Below are 15,680 nucleotides of genomic sequence, written 5' to 3'. Positions count from 1 at the left end.
TATCAGCAAAGCCGTTTTGGGTTAAGGTGTTTTAAGTGATGCCTTTTTGTTTGGAATAAAGAAAATATGCTCGACAAAAATCAGTTGTGTGCCCCTTTAATGCAAGTTTCTCTACGTCCTCTTGTAGACGGTGCATTGGCTCTGCATTTTGTGGGCCGTGGTTTTACATCACACACCCAAATTCACTTTTTTGTGTGTGTGTGGTTCTATTTGTGTCGTCACCTATTTTTGGAGCCCTGGCATGTCATGCTTATGCCACACGGCGGATTTTCGCAATTTCCTTAACCTCGGTTAACGGCAGGCCCTCATCGTCCTATTTTGGCAATGTATCTATGCAGTCCATAACAGTATGCTCTGTATAGTGTCCCGGTCACTGCTGCAGCATATTCAGGTTGCTGCCTGTTGCTACCGCAACAAGTGCGTGGTATTTGGGCACCTCGCCTGGGCATTAGAGAGCAACGCACTGCCTCACATGTTGCCCTCAGAAACATTTTCCGATTTCCAGCTTTTCTGCCCTGCAGGTCTCCAAAGTTTTTTTTGTTTTGCTTTCTCCCCAGTTTCATTCTGCTTGCCCAATTCATCTTTACTACTTTACTTGCATTTTAATTGTTGCGCATACCCTACCTTCACCTGCCGAATTCCCAGACTATTTGGTCAGCTGTCTGGTCCTCCATATCCACCGCGTGTCCATGCCTCTCATATACAGATACGTAAACACCCTTGCTGCCCATTTTTCGTCCACCGTGTTGCGAAGTTTCTCCTAAAATTTTATCTCGCTCTGTGCCTTATACGGGCCTCGGAGGATGACCATCCCATGCCTCTCTACGCTGTAGTTTTGCTATGGGCCCCGGCAGCCAATCCACCCACTGCCCTCTGGTTTGTCTCCAGGCCCACTTGGGCCTCTGGTTTTATGCACAGCATCGAGTTTTCTTAGAAAGTCAATCCCGGCACATTTGCCTCTTTCCAGACTCCCCCCATCACCTTATTTTTGTTGTAGCCCTTCAGTGCTCTGTATCAGTATATATCCACATTTCGTTTTCCCTCTTGAGGGGAGCCTCATGTGTGTGCATGTGATCCCTGCCATCATTAGGCCGTACTCCTCCTAAATATTTGTACTCTTTTACGTGTTGTGTTCCGCTTTTCTTAGTATTACTACTGATACTGAAACATGCGGAGCAAATGTCTGTTTCAGTTCAACAAGGTAACACCACTCGTTTACATGTGGTGTTCCCACTTGTTCAACTGGTACTGATATTTGCTCCGTACTGTCGTTAAAAAACATGATGCTGATTTTTCTTTTCTAAAAAGTATTTCTGGGTACGTCGCTCCTTTACCGCATATGTCTGTATGCTGCTGCATGCCTAGCTGCTTGTCCGCCCTCAGTAGTGTGGTGTGTTGCCCACATACATTAGCCTTCAAACGCTGTTCCACCACCTGTTTGCTGTTCAGATAGGGTAAGTCAAATCTTAGCTTACTGCTCTCCAGCTCACTTTCTAGTCCCAAAATGGGGATCAGGAACAGCAGTGGAGAGAGAGGACATCCTTGCTTCAAACCTCATCTAACAGCCACATGCAAAGCACGTGTGATTTTGAAGGCCAAGTTATAGAAATAGCTCGTGTTCCAGTATATATTATTGGCAGCTGCAGCTTAACAGTGCATCCTCGTATTTGCATTCGCTATTTTGCTTTAGCTGAGCGTTCTTTGCCACCTAATTACCATTCTGATGGCCTTTCTGGCCTCCTATCACGAGTGTGCTTGAACTCGTCATAACAGCTGCTGTTAGCACAGGAAGGGCAACACTTGTACCGCATGTGCCAGTTGCACTGCAGGTTTTTTTTCCTGTAAAGAAAGCTTCCAGGTCTTTGTCTGTGGATGCCCATGGAGTAGTAACGAGTAACTCTCCTAGATAGCTGTAGCTTGCATGCTGGCTTTGGCTTGGGATCATGCTAGACAACCGGTGTAGATGTATTCTGCCTAAATTCTGTTAATGCGCTCGTAGTTTTGAACTTACAGAAAGGCTTAATACTTGGAAACTGTTCTTTTTTTTATTATTACCCCTTAATTCTGGGCATGACAAAAAGTTAACTGATCATTGCTTGAACCAGATTCAAAAATGCAGCACAGCTGTAGAGAGTTTGCGTTGATGATGCCGCCGCATTGCAGCAATGAACGTCACCGAGTCGGCAAACACAAATGACATATTGTCGTGCATTGGGAATGAATTCATGTCTTCGACTGAGCTTGCATTTATCTGCAGTGATCTTATAGTAGCGTGGCAGTGGGCTATTTACAAGAACGTGCAACAACGCTATTAGTTGTCTTTTGTCTGCTGGATCAGTTCTCACCGACACGTTCACTGCCAATATATCCCCACTGGCGCACCTCAGATGTATTTGTGCACATACAATGTGAAATGAGAGGTGATGTCGGGCTGATGTTGTTTAGCAAAGGTCATTTCAGCTGATGCGTCATCGAGAACGATGGCAGTTTGTAAAGAATGCAGACGCATGCCACGCATGAAGTGTGCTCAGACTCACTTGTGCGAACATTGCCTTCTCCACAGGCCCATACGCACCTGGTGACATTTTTAAAATGTCACAGAACCACAAGCAGTCGCATACAGTGCACGAACATCTAAATGAATTGTTCCGGAATCGCCCGTGAGAGGCTTAGGTTGCCTGGCGGAAATTGTGATAATATTGGGCGGTCTTTGTTGGTGGCGAGCGTCTGCTTCCCATTATCACGGCTGCTGGGGTCTAGGCTTCCCGCTCAAAGCTTTGGAAGCGTAGATGGTTGAATGCATTGCACTCACAATCTGTGAAGCCCTCTTTGTGCAGAGAGAGACAGAATCAATTAGATGGATCCCCAGAAGCCTATCCAAAAATCCCATTCGGGGGAGATGGGCAGTTATGGTGGCGTTATGTTTGTTCAGTTCCTTTAATGAGCAGAAAAGACCATTGGGAAGTGCATCTGATTTTATTTAAGAAATTTTAGTATGGCCATGCCACGCTTTTTATCAGATGTGCAGGGCACATAGAACGTCTTGGAGAACTAGAAATTCTACGCAGCACTATTATTAGCAAAAAAAATTTCATTTTTTCTGGCTGAAGATGTTTGGAAAGAAAGACACAAAAAGCTAATCGATCCATCATTGGGACAGGAAGCCTTCACCCTGTATTGCTTTGTTAGCATTTTTGTGACAGCCAAAGCTGCTTTCTTTGCCTATAAATTTCATACCTGTCAACTTTTTGTTATCTTATTATTAAGTGCCTCATTTGTAAGGGTTGCTGAGTGTGGAAAATGTCACTATTTTCGTTTTGTTTCCAAACCGAGAAAAAATAGTGCAGTAGCAAGTTTGAGCACCACAGACATTACCTCCTGGCCAATTACTTGTAAATTGCTTAAATTTTTGTCTTGAAGCCGTGCAAGGCACATGCAGTTTGCTGCAATCAGCAGCCAAGTTTCAAGAACAGGCACTGATTTAGCGTGGGAAGGCACTCAAAACAAGCTCTGCGAGCTACAGTTAAAAGAATGATTCCAGCTGAAATAATCAAAGAGGAGGGGAATGAAAAAGTAGCGCTCTACGGGTGGCAGCCTTTCCAAAGCTTCCAAACTTGTACCGAGAATTTTAGCACGGGTAAAAAAAGTAAGGATGAGTCTAAAAGTCTTTACCGGAGTTCTGTTTCTCAATACCCAAAGTACTGGTGAGCAGCGCAAACGTAAAGGGATACGAGTCGTGAAATCTTCGCTAGCAACAATTGTTAATTGTTCAGCAAAGGCACTTTCAGAAAGCCCCAAGACAACAGTGCCCTCATTGTTGGCCCAGCTTTTCATTTCCAAATTACGGTGTTTAGTGGTTTTGTTTCTGATTGCGAACAGCTTCAAACAAAGTAAAGTAATAAAACCACTTCGAACATTTTTCCAGAAATTGTAGTGCTGTTTTTGCTCGGAGGTTTGTATTTTTTATGTTTGTGTGGGGATAATGGATTTAGCACGATCAAAAGCAGCACTCCCTCTTCCTCTCCCACTGAAAGAAGCTCTTTAAATTGTGAGCGAGGCAGCCAAATACTCTAGGAGCAGCCGCAAAAGCCATTAAACAAGGACTGCTGGTTATGTTGTTCATTCTTTTTCTAGCATTCCATGTTGCGCGTACGTTAGTAACTGCCCCAGTCCACTTTGACTATTTGTGGCATCGCAACTGTTTGCTTGGAAGGGGATTTGTCGGCAATGCCCGTATTTTTATATTGCTTCTTACGTCACCATCACCCAACTGGACATGTCCCTCTGTCGATATATACTAACCATTTTCTGGCTTTTATCGTCTTTTTTAGCATCATCTAATAACGTATAAGGTTAAAGTTCGGCCTGTATAGTCTATTTTTTCAGCTTTCTTGGCCGATTCTCAAAGACCTATTTGTGAGAGGAGCCCACTGAAAGCCTCGTTTTTCTCGCATGGCCCTTTATTGATAAAGTTCATAGGGCAAAATTTTCTTGATGGTTGATTGTGGGGCAGCAGCTTCACCTAGGCACACTGTAGTGGAGGGCTCTGGATTAATTTCGACCGTCTGGGATCGGTAACGTGCGCCGGAATCTCGACACAAGCGTGTTTTCGCTTTTCGCCTCCATCCAAAAGGAAAAGACCATGGCCAGGTTCGAAACTGCATCCTTGGCCTCAGCAGCACAACTCCTTAATAACCACTGAGCCACCTCGGCAAAATTTGATTAATTTCGGGAGCAGTCATCTTATCCAAGTTGAACCTCAACAAACACAAAATCGACATTTTCAAAATCAGCTGTTAGAAAAAGCAGTTTGTTTATTTTGAAAGTCCGTAATGCTTTTTTTATGTTAGGTTTATATGCGCAGTGTTAAATACCTAGAATGGTTGGTCACATTTTTTTACTCAACCAATGAATTCTGTTTTACAAGTTGAAGCTTCTATCTGAAATCAAATTTTAGAAGCGCGTTTATTTTTTCCTTTAGTGTGTCCATTTAGCATTGTGCGATGAAAAGTGTGATTTTTCTGCTGGTCTTATTGCCAGCAAAGTAGAAGCTTCGGTGACATTAATCGAAAACTGGTGTTCTTTTCACAATGTAGTGAAGAAATGGAAGATATTTTACATCGGCATTCCAGGAATCACTACAGCTTCATTGGCAGCTGTGTAACGTACATGAAAATTACGATACTGTTTCTGTTCACTGAAAAAATCTAGTCAACTTATTCCGGAACCAAGTTTGGTCCTTGCTGGTTTATCTAAGTATTGCTCACCAGTCTCGTTCGTGTTCCTGAAACTCTTTTGTCTGGCTTTCTATATGTAATTCTTTTTTTTACAGCAAAGCCTGCGATTGCAAAACGGGGAAGTTGGCGTTGTCTGTAGTCGGTCATGCACTTAGTATCTCTTCTTGGCAACTGCTTTCCTCAATGCAAAAGCAGCTTATCAGGACTGTCCCTGCTGATAACGGACGGATGAATTGTGTCGCTGGCAGGATAGAGAGAGGGAACCGGCTATTTTTGTTTCTGCACACAGCAGACTCCAAGGAAAAAGTGGCTGGTTGAAATCCGAAGGATAATTTAGTGCTGAACACTCCTAATAAGCTAACCATACTGCAATTGAAGGTGAATGGTGGGAGGACTTAAAAAGTGTAGGCAACACGAATGCTGATTGGCAACTGCTCATATTTTTGCACATGTAAGTAAATACAGCTCATAAGATCAGGGGGAAAATAAAAGCAAGGAACAAGTTGAAGAATAGCAGGGTGCCCTTAAGTGCGGCGATGATGGTTGTCTGAGGCAAAAAGCAGAGCTGCCGATATCCATCCATCAAGCAGTTCCTTTATGGGGGTGAACAACTTCAGAAGCGAGGCAGGCATTTCGAAGGTTTGCTCGACATCTGTGTTTGCTTTGTCTGGAAGACGAGATGTGCAGCAGCTGGCGTGGAACATGGCGTCATCGCCTGCTGGCAATTGTTAGTAATGTGCTCGCCAACAGCTGGGCAGCGTGGTGACGACAAGCCACTCCACAAAGACACTCCCACTCCCCTCTGAGCTTAGGGTTACAACAAAAGGGGTGAACAAAATCTAAGAAGTTATTGGTGAGGAAGAACATGGGATGGTTATTATTACTCTTGTCAGAATCAAAATAAAAGATACGGGGCTGTAAATATTTTCTGGGGGGTATAAATCTCGATTGGTGGGTTTCCACTTGAGCCGGGCTGTTGCGTGAGAGCATTCTGACTGTGGAACACAGTCACGGTGGTTAGCTTACACAATCAATCAAAAAAATTTTTTAAGTGCCATCATTGTTAATTAGCTAGCTGTGTATGGGCTCTAAGTGGATTACCGTACAAGCATTTATAAATAACTGTTCAGTTTAGCTTTCACAAATGCTCAAAATCAAGTGGGTTCATTTATATTTCACCTGTTGTTTTGCCCCTTGGGTCTGTGCTCACGCTGTGGAGTGTTTATTGGAGTGTGTACTTCCATTTCGCTTATGTGCACCCCTCTGGTGGTTTTTACATGCACAGATGCGCATAGTGTGTGAACAAGTTTCGCTAAAACATTTTTTTTTTTTTTCTGAGCAAAGTGCTTGTTATTTTGCCCTCAGATTTTGCAGATGTAACCTTAATGAGGATGATTTTAGTCTATGGATTAGCTGCAGTGATAGAAAAACGGCCCCCTAAGGGCAGCATCACCACCTGTCTTATTCAAAACGAGATACTCGGTCTTCTGCGAAGGCATCGGTTTACTAGAGTTGCAGGGACACCGAAGTGATCTGTAAACATTGCGAGATTACTAGTGGAAATTGTAGTCTGGAGTCTCTGGGCCACGTTTTGACCACTCTCGCTGCGTGTACGCGGCTTTATTTAAGTAGAAAAGTCAATGCGAAAGCGCTGTCCTTCTCTCGGCATCCTCCTTGCCGATTTCCGATGGCGTTTTGTGTGATGTTCAAACGAAATAGCTTGGCTTGACTGCTCTACTGCATGGCTCGCCGACCCCCCGACAGAATCGGTCGCGGTCATCGCATTTCATTCGCTCAGTTGAAACTAAGCCACCACACATTTGTGCCTGGAGGAATGTGCCTTATTTTGTTAGTTTCTATACTGTATCAAGCTCCAAGTTCAAGTAGCTCCACCCAAGCGCATATGCAACAAACCGGTTTGCTGACTGGTACGCTAGTAGAAAAATCGAAGGTTAATTAAAGGTGGGGGAAGAGTCAGCAAAGTTAACATAGGTACTAAGGAATTAAGATCAATTGAAACTTTTATGTATAGCGTAAAAGTAAAGTGCGGGAAGCACTTTTTGCAGTGGGTGGACTAGCACAGCGGCTAGCAGCACGACCACACATTTGCGATCGCTAAAACTAAATAAAAATGCAAACAGGCTATAAAATACATACTTTATATTTACTTTCCTCTCAGCGCTGGGTTATGGCCGAGGGGTCTGGAGAATCTGCCTTTTTCATTGCACTGCGGCAGCCTCTGGTGGCGCCGCCGAGAAGCGATATGGCAGGGGTGCAAGTAAGCTGCCACTGCAGCGGAAGGGGAATCAGGGCTGCGTTGCTGGTGTTTATTTGTTTCACGGGAATTGTATTGCCAACCTAAAGCTGCAAAAAGAATAACTATGCTGGAATACGTACGTTTTCAATGTGGGAAACATCCAAACAAGCGTGCGACGCTCGTTTCTTTTTGCAGCAGTTCCTCAAGTGTCAGTACCGGAGGGTGGCTATCTGAAGCTGTGGAAGCGATGTGCTCCCGGCATTTTTTTTTTCTAGCGCCTCAAAGAGATGGGAGGGGGACATGGGTATCTGTACGACAGCAGCATAAACACAGGCCCTTAATGTGGCCTTTATACAAATCATTGCTTGAAGCTGGTATGTGGATATCAGCAATGCAAAATATTATACGTTGCTGCAGATTTGTTCAGTTCCGCCGTTCTTTTTTTCTGTTTCTTATCGTAACGAGCATATCTGCATGTGCAGATTACTTTTGTAAGCGCTTTGACCGAAGAAAGCGAAGTCCTGACGTATCCCAAAAAATTTCTTTTTGGGGTGCATTTTTATTCGTAAGTGCACTTGTTCATCGTAGTCGCACGATTACATTTTTTTTTCTTTAGAAGAACTGTCAGTTTAAAAAGTTAGCATTGGTTCATTCCTTTTAAACAGCAGCAATATCACGGGCGAAAAAAGTGGTGCTAGGAACTACATTTCTACTGAAATCGCAAGCTCCTCATCATTTGGATGAATACATTTCCCAGCAGTGAAGGGCTGTATGCAGATTATGAGAAAAAATACATCAATTTCTGCAAGCATGTCAGGACAAAAACAAACAAAAAAAGATCTTCAAGATTATTCGACTTACCACATTCGAGCAGGCTGGTGTTTCTGACTCTCTAGACCCGTGCTCTATACCACTCGGCCACGGCGCAGGAAGCGACCGTTCTCGAATGCCGCGGACACAAAGCTGAGGTTTAGCTTATATTTTTGCACCTCTCTGAAAAAGTTTTTTTTTAATAGTATTGCTGGCACAGAAACTGATCATCATTCATCAGTTTCTGTGCCAGCAATCAGTATTGCTGGCACAGAAACTGATCATCACTGATCATCAAAGAGGCGGATTAGGCCTGTTGTGCAATTCGCAAGTTCAAATCCCCGATAGTGCTTTTTTTGGAGGGGGGGGGGGGGGGGGGGGGCGTATTTGTTTGTTTTTGGGCAGCGTTTTCTATACTGCACCATTCTTGTGCTTTAATGTTCATTGCTTCGTGAGCGAGTTCGCAAAACGCGCGCAAGCTGACACTGATGCGCTGACGAGTTCTCGTCGGTGTGGTGTTCCCATAAGCACTGACTGCTTGCGGGCACTTGTCCCAAATCAGGCTGACCCTTGGAGGAGTGCAAACACAGCCTCTTCCGATACAGGCATAAGCCAGGCAAGCTCCAAAGGTGGGGTGAAAGCGCATCGCAATTGAGTGTCTGCGGTGATGCGGAGGTTTTTCTTCCTCTGTGTACATCACGGCCAGTGATGGTTACGATTCCAAGCCATGCTGGCAGGCTTATATGATGCATTTTGCAGCCGACAACATGGCAGGAGCGCGGTATGTCGATTACTGAGATGTCTGCAATGCCCAGCCAACAAGAACGTCGGATGCTAACTATGTTGTTTCACAGAACTGAAACAGAAACTGGTTTGAATTCTAATCTTGGACACCGTCCGAGCACAGTAGCACCTCGTGTTGACGTCACTGCTTTAGTCGGTGCGGCAGCCGCAGACTGCGCATGGTAGTTTTTCTTCTTTCGGGCTTTATAAAATAAATATCGCCTTATTGACTGGATATACGATGAAAAGTGTGTTTGAGCCATCTATGCAATTCAAGCAAAAACAGAAGCTTGACAAATTCACTTCAGTGTCCCTTTAAGGAAGTTTAGCTTAATGTGAGCTTTGTATGTCTGGGCTTGCTAATAGAATGTATGCTGAGGTCACTGCCCTGATCTTCTTTGGCAACCACGGGGATCCACTGGCAAGAGGGAAATCGAAGCGCGCATGCTTTTAAAGTTGAAAGTTCTGTGTGCAAATTTTTCTGATAACCTGCGCACCATGTGTGCTCGGCTGTTTCTCAGTGAGAATTCTGCGATGTAAGTAGACGAGGCAGGATTTGCCAGTCGGTTTACTTGATAAGAGGAAGGTATGTTCAAGGCCGTGTCACCAAAACTTCTTGATGGTAGTTTTGAATGGTTTGTGGCTGTTCGAGGCTGCTCTAGCAACAAAAATCCTATCCTGCTAGCAAAAAAAAGAAAAAAAAAAGTTTTCAGGCAGTTCTGGGGGGCAGGGTCGTAATGATGAGTTGTGCAGACCAGTTATTTGCTCTCTGCTTTCTATGCATACTTGATTGGTGCGGTTGCAATTGGACTCGCTCAAGTTGACCTTCTCCTTGTGCTGTGTGCTGCAGGAGACGTTCTACGAGGATCCGCCGGGCGTTGCCCGCTACGTGATGGGCATTGTGCACGGTGCAGCGCACGGGTTGCCAGACCTTGTGGACTACTTTGCTGAGCACCACCCAAACTTGGTGGTCAAGTGCGGCGTGCTGGGCCGCCAGTCGGACATTGAAACCACCTCCATGGCCAAGTTCCAGGAAATGGTCAGGCTTCTTTTCGTGCTCTCATCCCTTCCGAACTTCATGCATTGGCTGTTTCACTTGCATCTGGCTGTAAAAGCTGAGCTTGAGCAGAAATGGTGTCTGCTTCTTCTTTTTTTCTTTTTACTGTCAACCATTGCACCATTCGTGCATCTGGAAGTGGCCTTTCAAAAAATAAAAAATCAAGGCATTGTGTTGTTTTCAAGGCATCCTGGCAGTGTTGTCACGTCAAGTGGCCTGCTGAAAGTTTGCTGACCTTATTTCTTGCACTTTTCTGAGGAGCAATGACCTTTCTTTAGAGAAGCTGTCCGAAAATGGTTTGCAGTACTTCGTGGCGTTGTCTGCACATGTTTTGTCAATTCTGAGGTGCCATGTTGGAATCATGCTGTTGGGCCGACTCTGCAATCGGGAGGCTCCCATGAATGTTGTGGCCAGTCAGAGCGCACAGAAACTGCAGCTTGAAAATGGGAACATTGTGTAGCTGAGAACGCAACTTGTAAGAATAGTAGTATCGAGGACTGGATTTTGGAATGAGAAGGAATCTTGATTGCTGGTGGATCTTTGTACTCCATCCCGAAAATCGTTCCCGACTGCGTGAGCACTAATCGGAGTTCCCCCCTGTTCCTCCCTCTGCACGTCAACAGGTGCAGCGGACGTACAGCAGCGGCACGTACCGGGCGGGGCCTCTGCACCAGATGAGCCTGGTGGGCACAGTGCACGAGGAAGTGGGCGGCTTCTTCCCCGACTTCCTGGCGTTGCTCGAGCGCTGCCCCTTCCTGCGCCTCACCATGCCTTGGGGGCCCCTCTCGCATGTCCCCATGGACTCCCCACAGGTGAGATCTCTCTTCTCTTCTTTCCTTGCGATGTGGACTTGTGCAACCTTCGTATTGCCAGCAGAACATGTGAGGCCGGAAGGGACCTTGAAGTTTTGGGAGGTCGGCCATCTGCTGCAGTCGATTGGCCATTTTTGTCCGAGTTCGTGTGGCCTCCTGCCAAAGCTGAGGTGGCTGTACGCCTTTTGTGTCGTTATATAGGTAAAGGTTGCCTGACCATAAATTTGCCAAAATTTGGAGGCGAAGTTGAGGGGCACTAGTACTATGTGATGACGCTGCAGTTGACAGTTGACAGAAAAGGACAGAATGACCTCAAGAATAGAGAGCAAGGGTTCACTGTAGCCATGTTAGGTGTTGGTTTACCGTGATTGCGTTTGGTAAATTACGCTTACGTCACCGCTCCGCTGCAGGGGGTTGTCAACGTACATCGAGCAAGTCGGAAGGGGATTGGCATTTTCGGGCGACTTCATTGCATCACTTCTCGGGGCAGTCGGGGTGGGAATTTAGCAGTGATGATGAAGCTTGCTGGTGTACCGTGTATCGCGTTTTTGGCTAGCATTTTATCTCTTTTGCTATCTCCTCAACACTTCCTAAAACACTGAAGAAATGTGTCGCATTTTAAGCTGCAGCCCCTGGCTCAAAGCTTCTCATCAGTCAGCTGCTTTCTAAAGCATTTTACATGGAGGCATGGGTGGGCAGTTTGTTCAGCCAATGCGGGCCCAAAATGCAACATGGGACTAACTGACAGATGTAAGTGTGAATGCAACGACGCTTCTCACTATCACTTGCAGTCTGTCTTCACTGAACCGTTTCAGTGGGGACTGATGCAGCAATTTTAAGGAGGGTTGAGACGAGAGCAGCTGATAGGCTTTTGAATGTTACCAAATTCTGCGAAGGTGCATCTAATTGATACAGAAAAATCTTTAAGAGCTCCTGACGATTCTGCTCCCTCCCTCTCTGGCTCCCCCAGGAGAGCAATGACGGCCCGATCCTGTGGGTGCGGCCGGGCGAGCAGATGGTGCCCACGGCGGAGGTGATGCGGTCGCCCAACAAGCGCAACAGTGGCGTGTCCTCTTCGGGGGCCCGTCGGAGCGAGCTGCGCAAGCTGAGCTACCTGCCCCGGGCGTCTGAGCCCCGGGAGATGCTCTTCGAGGACCGCACCAAGTGCCACGCAGACCACGTGGGCCAGGGCTTCGACCGGCTCACCACAGCTGCCGTGGGCGTCCTCAAGGCGGTGCGCTGCAGCACGGGGTAGGTGCCTTGCCTCTCGTGTCTTCTTTCTCTCTAGTGCTTATCTATCTAGGGATCTAAGTGGACCTGTCTGTTTTGTGGGGTTTTCAGAGGAAAAAAAAAAAACAAAAAAACGTTGAGATACTGCGAACTTGGCTTCCCGTGTACGGGTGTGAAAAAAAAAAAAAAAAAAATTGGGAGCAATTCTTGTGATGTGTTTGACAGCAGTAGCGGTTGATGCTGACAATTTTTGCGGAAGGTGCGAAGGTGTGTTTATTGGATGCTGCTGGACTTGTAGTTGCTAAGGAAGACCTCTGGGCATTTCACTGTTTAGGGGGGTGCTGCCAAGACGGGTGGGTCGTCAACTCTGGTGAGGAAACAAACCCATCGACTCCACGGATCACCAGTGGTGAGAGAGTGCCCGCCTGATGCACGGCTTTCGCCGACATGGGTGGGGAGAGCAAGACAGAGCCTTGAATCCAAAAACGAATAAAGGGAGATTTATTTTTCAACAAACAAAGTATGACGGGCACGAGAACGTAAGACATGGGCGAGCGGTAACTTACTACAAACATGAGAGAGTCGAATGGTACAGAGTTAACAAAACAAACGTTACAAACTAGAGAAGTTAATTAAAAAAGAAAAAATTTGATGCTCATGCAAGACACGAGTCCTACAATGCTCACCAACCGGGGCGACAATGCATCGCTGTCTCGGAGGTGAAGTAGGTACCTGTGAAGGGTTGCTTCAGTGCGGCCAGGCTGTCCAAAACGCAGATTTAAGAACCATGCAGCGCATTGAAGTCCTCCAAGACTCGCTTCTCCACTGACTATGCACGCTTGGACAAAAGCCACCGTAACATCACGACATTCCAACAAGACTGCTTGGTCTCGGCCAAAGGTGGGCTTCTTATACCTGTGCTAACATGGAAAAAGACAAACAACAAACAAAGCGTCCGCCGTAGCCGGACCTTGTATCTTCCTCCTTTTCTCTTTCTTGAATCATCCCTAGCTTAAAAAACACAGTACAAGTAGATCACAGAAAAAACAGTAAATATTTCATCCGTTCTTCGTGTGCGGATGTTGCTATCAGATGGTATAAAGTGTGCCCGCGCCCAAGTTTGAACATTATCGCCTGTGAAAGGTTAGGCACTGCAGGGAGTTATCCGAACGATCCGAACTTGTGCTTTTCCGTTCGCTGTGAGCCGCTGTGGATAAATAATCGATATTTCGTGCGCATGCAGCTCTGCCCTTGTTATGTTTGGGCCAGGCGTAGCCTCAGCCACAAAAACTACTCAAGGCGGGTGCAAGAAGCGAGTGTGTATTTCACACCAGGTTGGCGCGTCGCGCGAGAGAAGAGAACGCGAGATGGACAAGATCGCCAGATGAGGTGAGATGAAGGCTCCCGCTTGAGTGACTCATAGCCAGGTAGTTGTGCGCACGAAATTTGAAACGGCACTTGTCGCTTCTTCGCTCGCAGTTGCCTTGATGGGGTCTGGGTGTCTGGTGTTGGTGGGCACACCAGCCACTGGAGTGGTGAAAAGCATTTCTAGTTCCGGTGGGCAGACATAATAAAAGTGAAAGCCAGCCCCCTCGGCCAGACAAACGTCGGCGTCGGCCATGGCTTGCAGACGTAAAGGTACTGTGGCCATCACGAGAGCGCATAGACCATACCGGTGCCTCGCTTGTCCTCACTCCAAGTTTGTGACGCAATGGCTACGCCACGGAAACATGTAAGGGAAGCGGGTGAGAGAGAGAGAGAACAAACTTTATTTTCCACAGGACCTAAGTCCAGGTCCTAATTTGAAAGTTCAATTCACGGATCCATGTAGTACTCCAGAATGTCCGTGCGGATCCGGTGCACGTGTTTGTAGAGAGCTTCCTGGGCAGCCTGGATGTTTAGTGTTGGCGGGGGAGACAACCAGAGCTCCCAGGAGGTGATGGAGGCGAGGGATGGGTCAAGTGATGGCGGGGTGCAGTCCCAATAAGAATGAGGGATGGATGGGTAGGAAGAACAGGTGGGACAGGAAGGATGGCCAGGGCACCGATAGATGCGGTGAAGAATGTGATGGGAGGGGAGTGAGGAGATTTGAGCCTGCTGAATGAGGCACGCAGCCTCACGAGTTAGATGGGAACTGGGGGGTGGGTACAGGGTACGTGATAGGCGTTGGGCGTGTAATTGGTAACGGCAGGAAGCGCGGTGTTGAGTACGACTGTCGGCGGGTGGTACAAGGTTGGCCAGGACATAAGCGGACCCGGGAAAGGTACTCGGGAGAGCGCGTTCGCTAAGGCGTTTCCGCACATGCCAGCGTGGCCAGGAACCCAAACCAGTGTGAAGCGGGGCCAAGGATTCGATGCAAGTATCGGAGTGACGAATTCAGTAGTGTGTGGGTGAGTCTCATGGTGAGCGAAATTACGAAGGGCTGACTGACAGTTGGAGAAGATATATACTGGCGTGCTGGTAGGAACAGTAAGTAGGCGGGCTCTATTGCAAGGGCAATGGCATATTCTTCGAGAGAGGTTGAACCCGGTGGGGAAATAAAGGAAAGCGTGGCAGTGTCTAAAGAAGGAAGTTGGAGAAATGAAGCCGTACCCGTTGAGTTTGAGGAGATGTCGCTGGCGTCAGTAAAGTAAACGATGGAGCCATGGGAGAGTACAAAATTAATTCGTCTGGAGAGGGCCTGAACGCGCAGTGCACGACGAGCAGGGTGTCGATCAGGGTTCATGTTGCGGGGCAAAGGCTCAACCCGTAGATTAGTGAAAGTTGCCCAAGGAGGGTGTTCTGGTGGTATGGGGGGTAGTTGCAAAGTGGGGTAGTTAAGTGTATTGAGAATAGCACGACCTTGGGCAGAAGTCTGCAGGCGTTCGAGTTGGGCCTGGCGATGGCACGCGATGTGTTCTTCAAGAGTATTATATATCCCTAGTTCCAGAAGGGTGGCGCTGGGTGCATAGGAGGGTACTCCCACAGCGATACGGTAAAGTGTGCGGAGGGAGGCCTCGAGGGACGAGAGCTGAGATGGCGAGCGTTGCAAATACGGAATTGTGTATAGTATATGGGACATAACAAAAGCATCGATGATGCAGAGCAGGTGATGCTCATGCAGTCCAGCTCTTCAGTTGGCAACCCGGCGGAGGAGATGGGATAGCTGAGTTATCTGATTGTGAAGTGTGCGCAGAGTCGGTACAGAGCTGCCCGCATAATGTAAGGTGAGACTGAGAATCCGAAGGGTGTCAACATGCGGTATAAGGCTGTCAAAAATTTGTACCTGAGGAAGAAAGCGGTCCGGGGCTACTCCATGCTTGTTACTGACTACGAGTAGAGCGGATTTTGAAGGCGAAATAGAGAGGCCGACAGACGTGACATAGCCTTGGATGACGTCACACGCTTGCTGAAGAGTGTCCTCCAGTTGGCCGGGACTGCCCTTGGTTGACCAGAGCGTGATGTCATCCGCGTATATAGAGTAGGAGAGAAGGGGGATGGCATCTAATATTGGA

At 47.0% G+C, this 15,680-nt stretch overlaps 1 protein-coding gene across 2 annotated transcripts in view; it reads left to right on the top strand.

The window, feature by feature from the left end:
- The window catches only part of LOC144152762 (uncharacterized), a 50,776-nt gene that overhangs the window by 23,719 nt on the left and 11,377 nt on the right, over window positions 1-15,680 (top strand). For both annotated transcript variants that reach the window (XM_077684197.1, XM_077684198.1), the window contains exons 4-6: window positions 9,938-10,126; window positions 10,768-10,956; window positions 11,927-12,207. In XM_077684197.1, coding sequence (XP_077540323.1) covers window positions 9,938-10,126; window positions 10,768-10,956; window positions 11,927-12,207 — 659 coding nt within the window. The remainder of the gene's footprint in view (window positions 1-9,937; window positions 10,127-10,767; window positions 10,957-11,926; window positions 12,208-15,680) is intronic.

The sequence above is a fragment of the Haemaphysalis longicornis genome, unplaced genomic scaffold (genome assembly GCF_048455015.1).
Source record: "Haemaphysalis longicornis isolate Haplotype H1 unplaced genomic scaffold, Haemaphysalis longicornis Haplotype H1 scaffold_9, whole genome shotgun sequence".
Classification (NCBI taxonomy): Eukaryota; Metazoa; Arthropoda; class Arachnida; order Ixodida; family Ixodidae; genus Haemaphysalis; species Haemaphysalis longicornis.
Note: the sequence above shows the minus strand (reverse complement) of the source record. Positions and strands in the feature narration are given on the sequence as shown.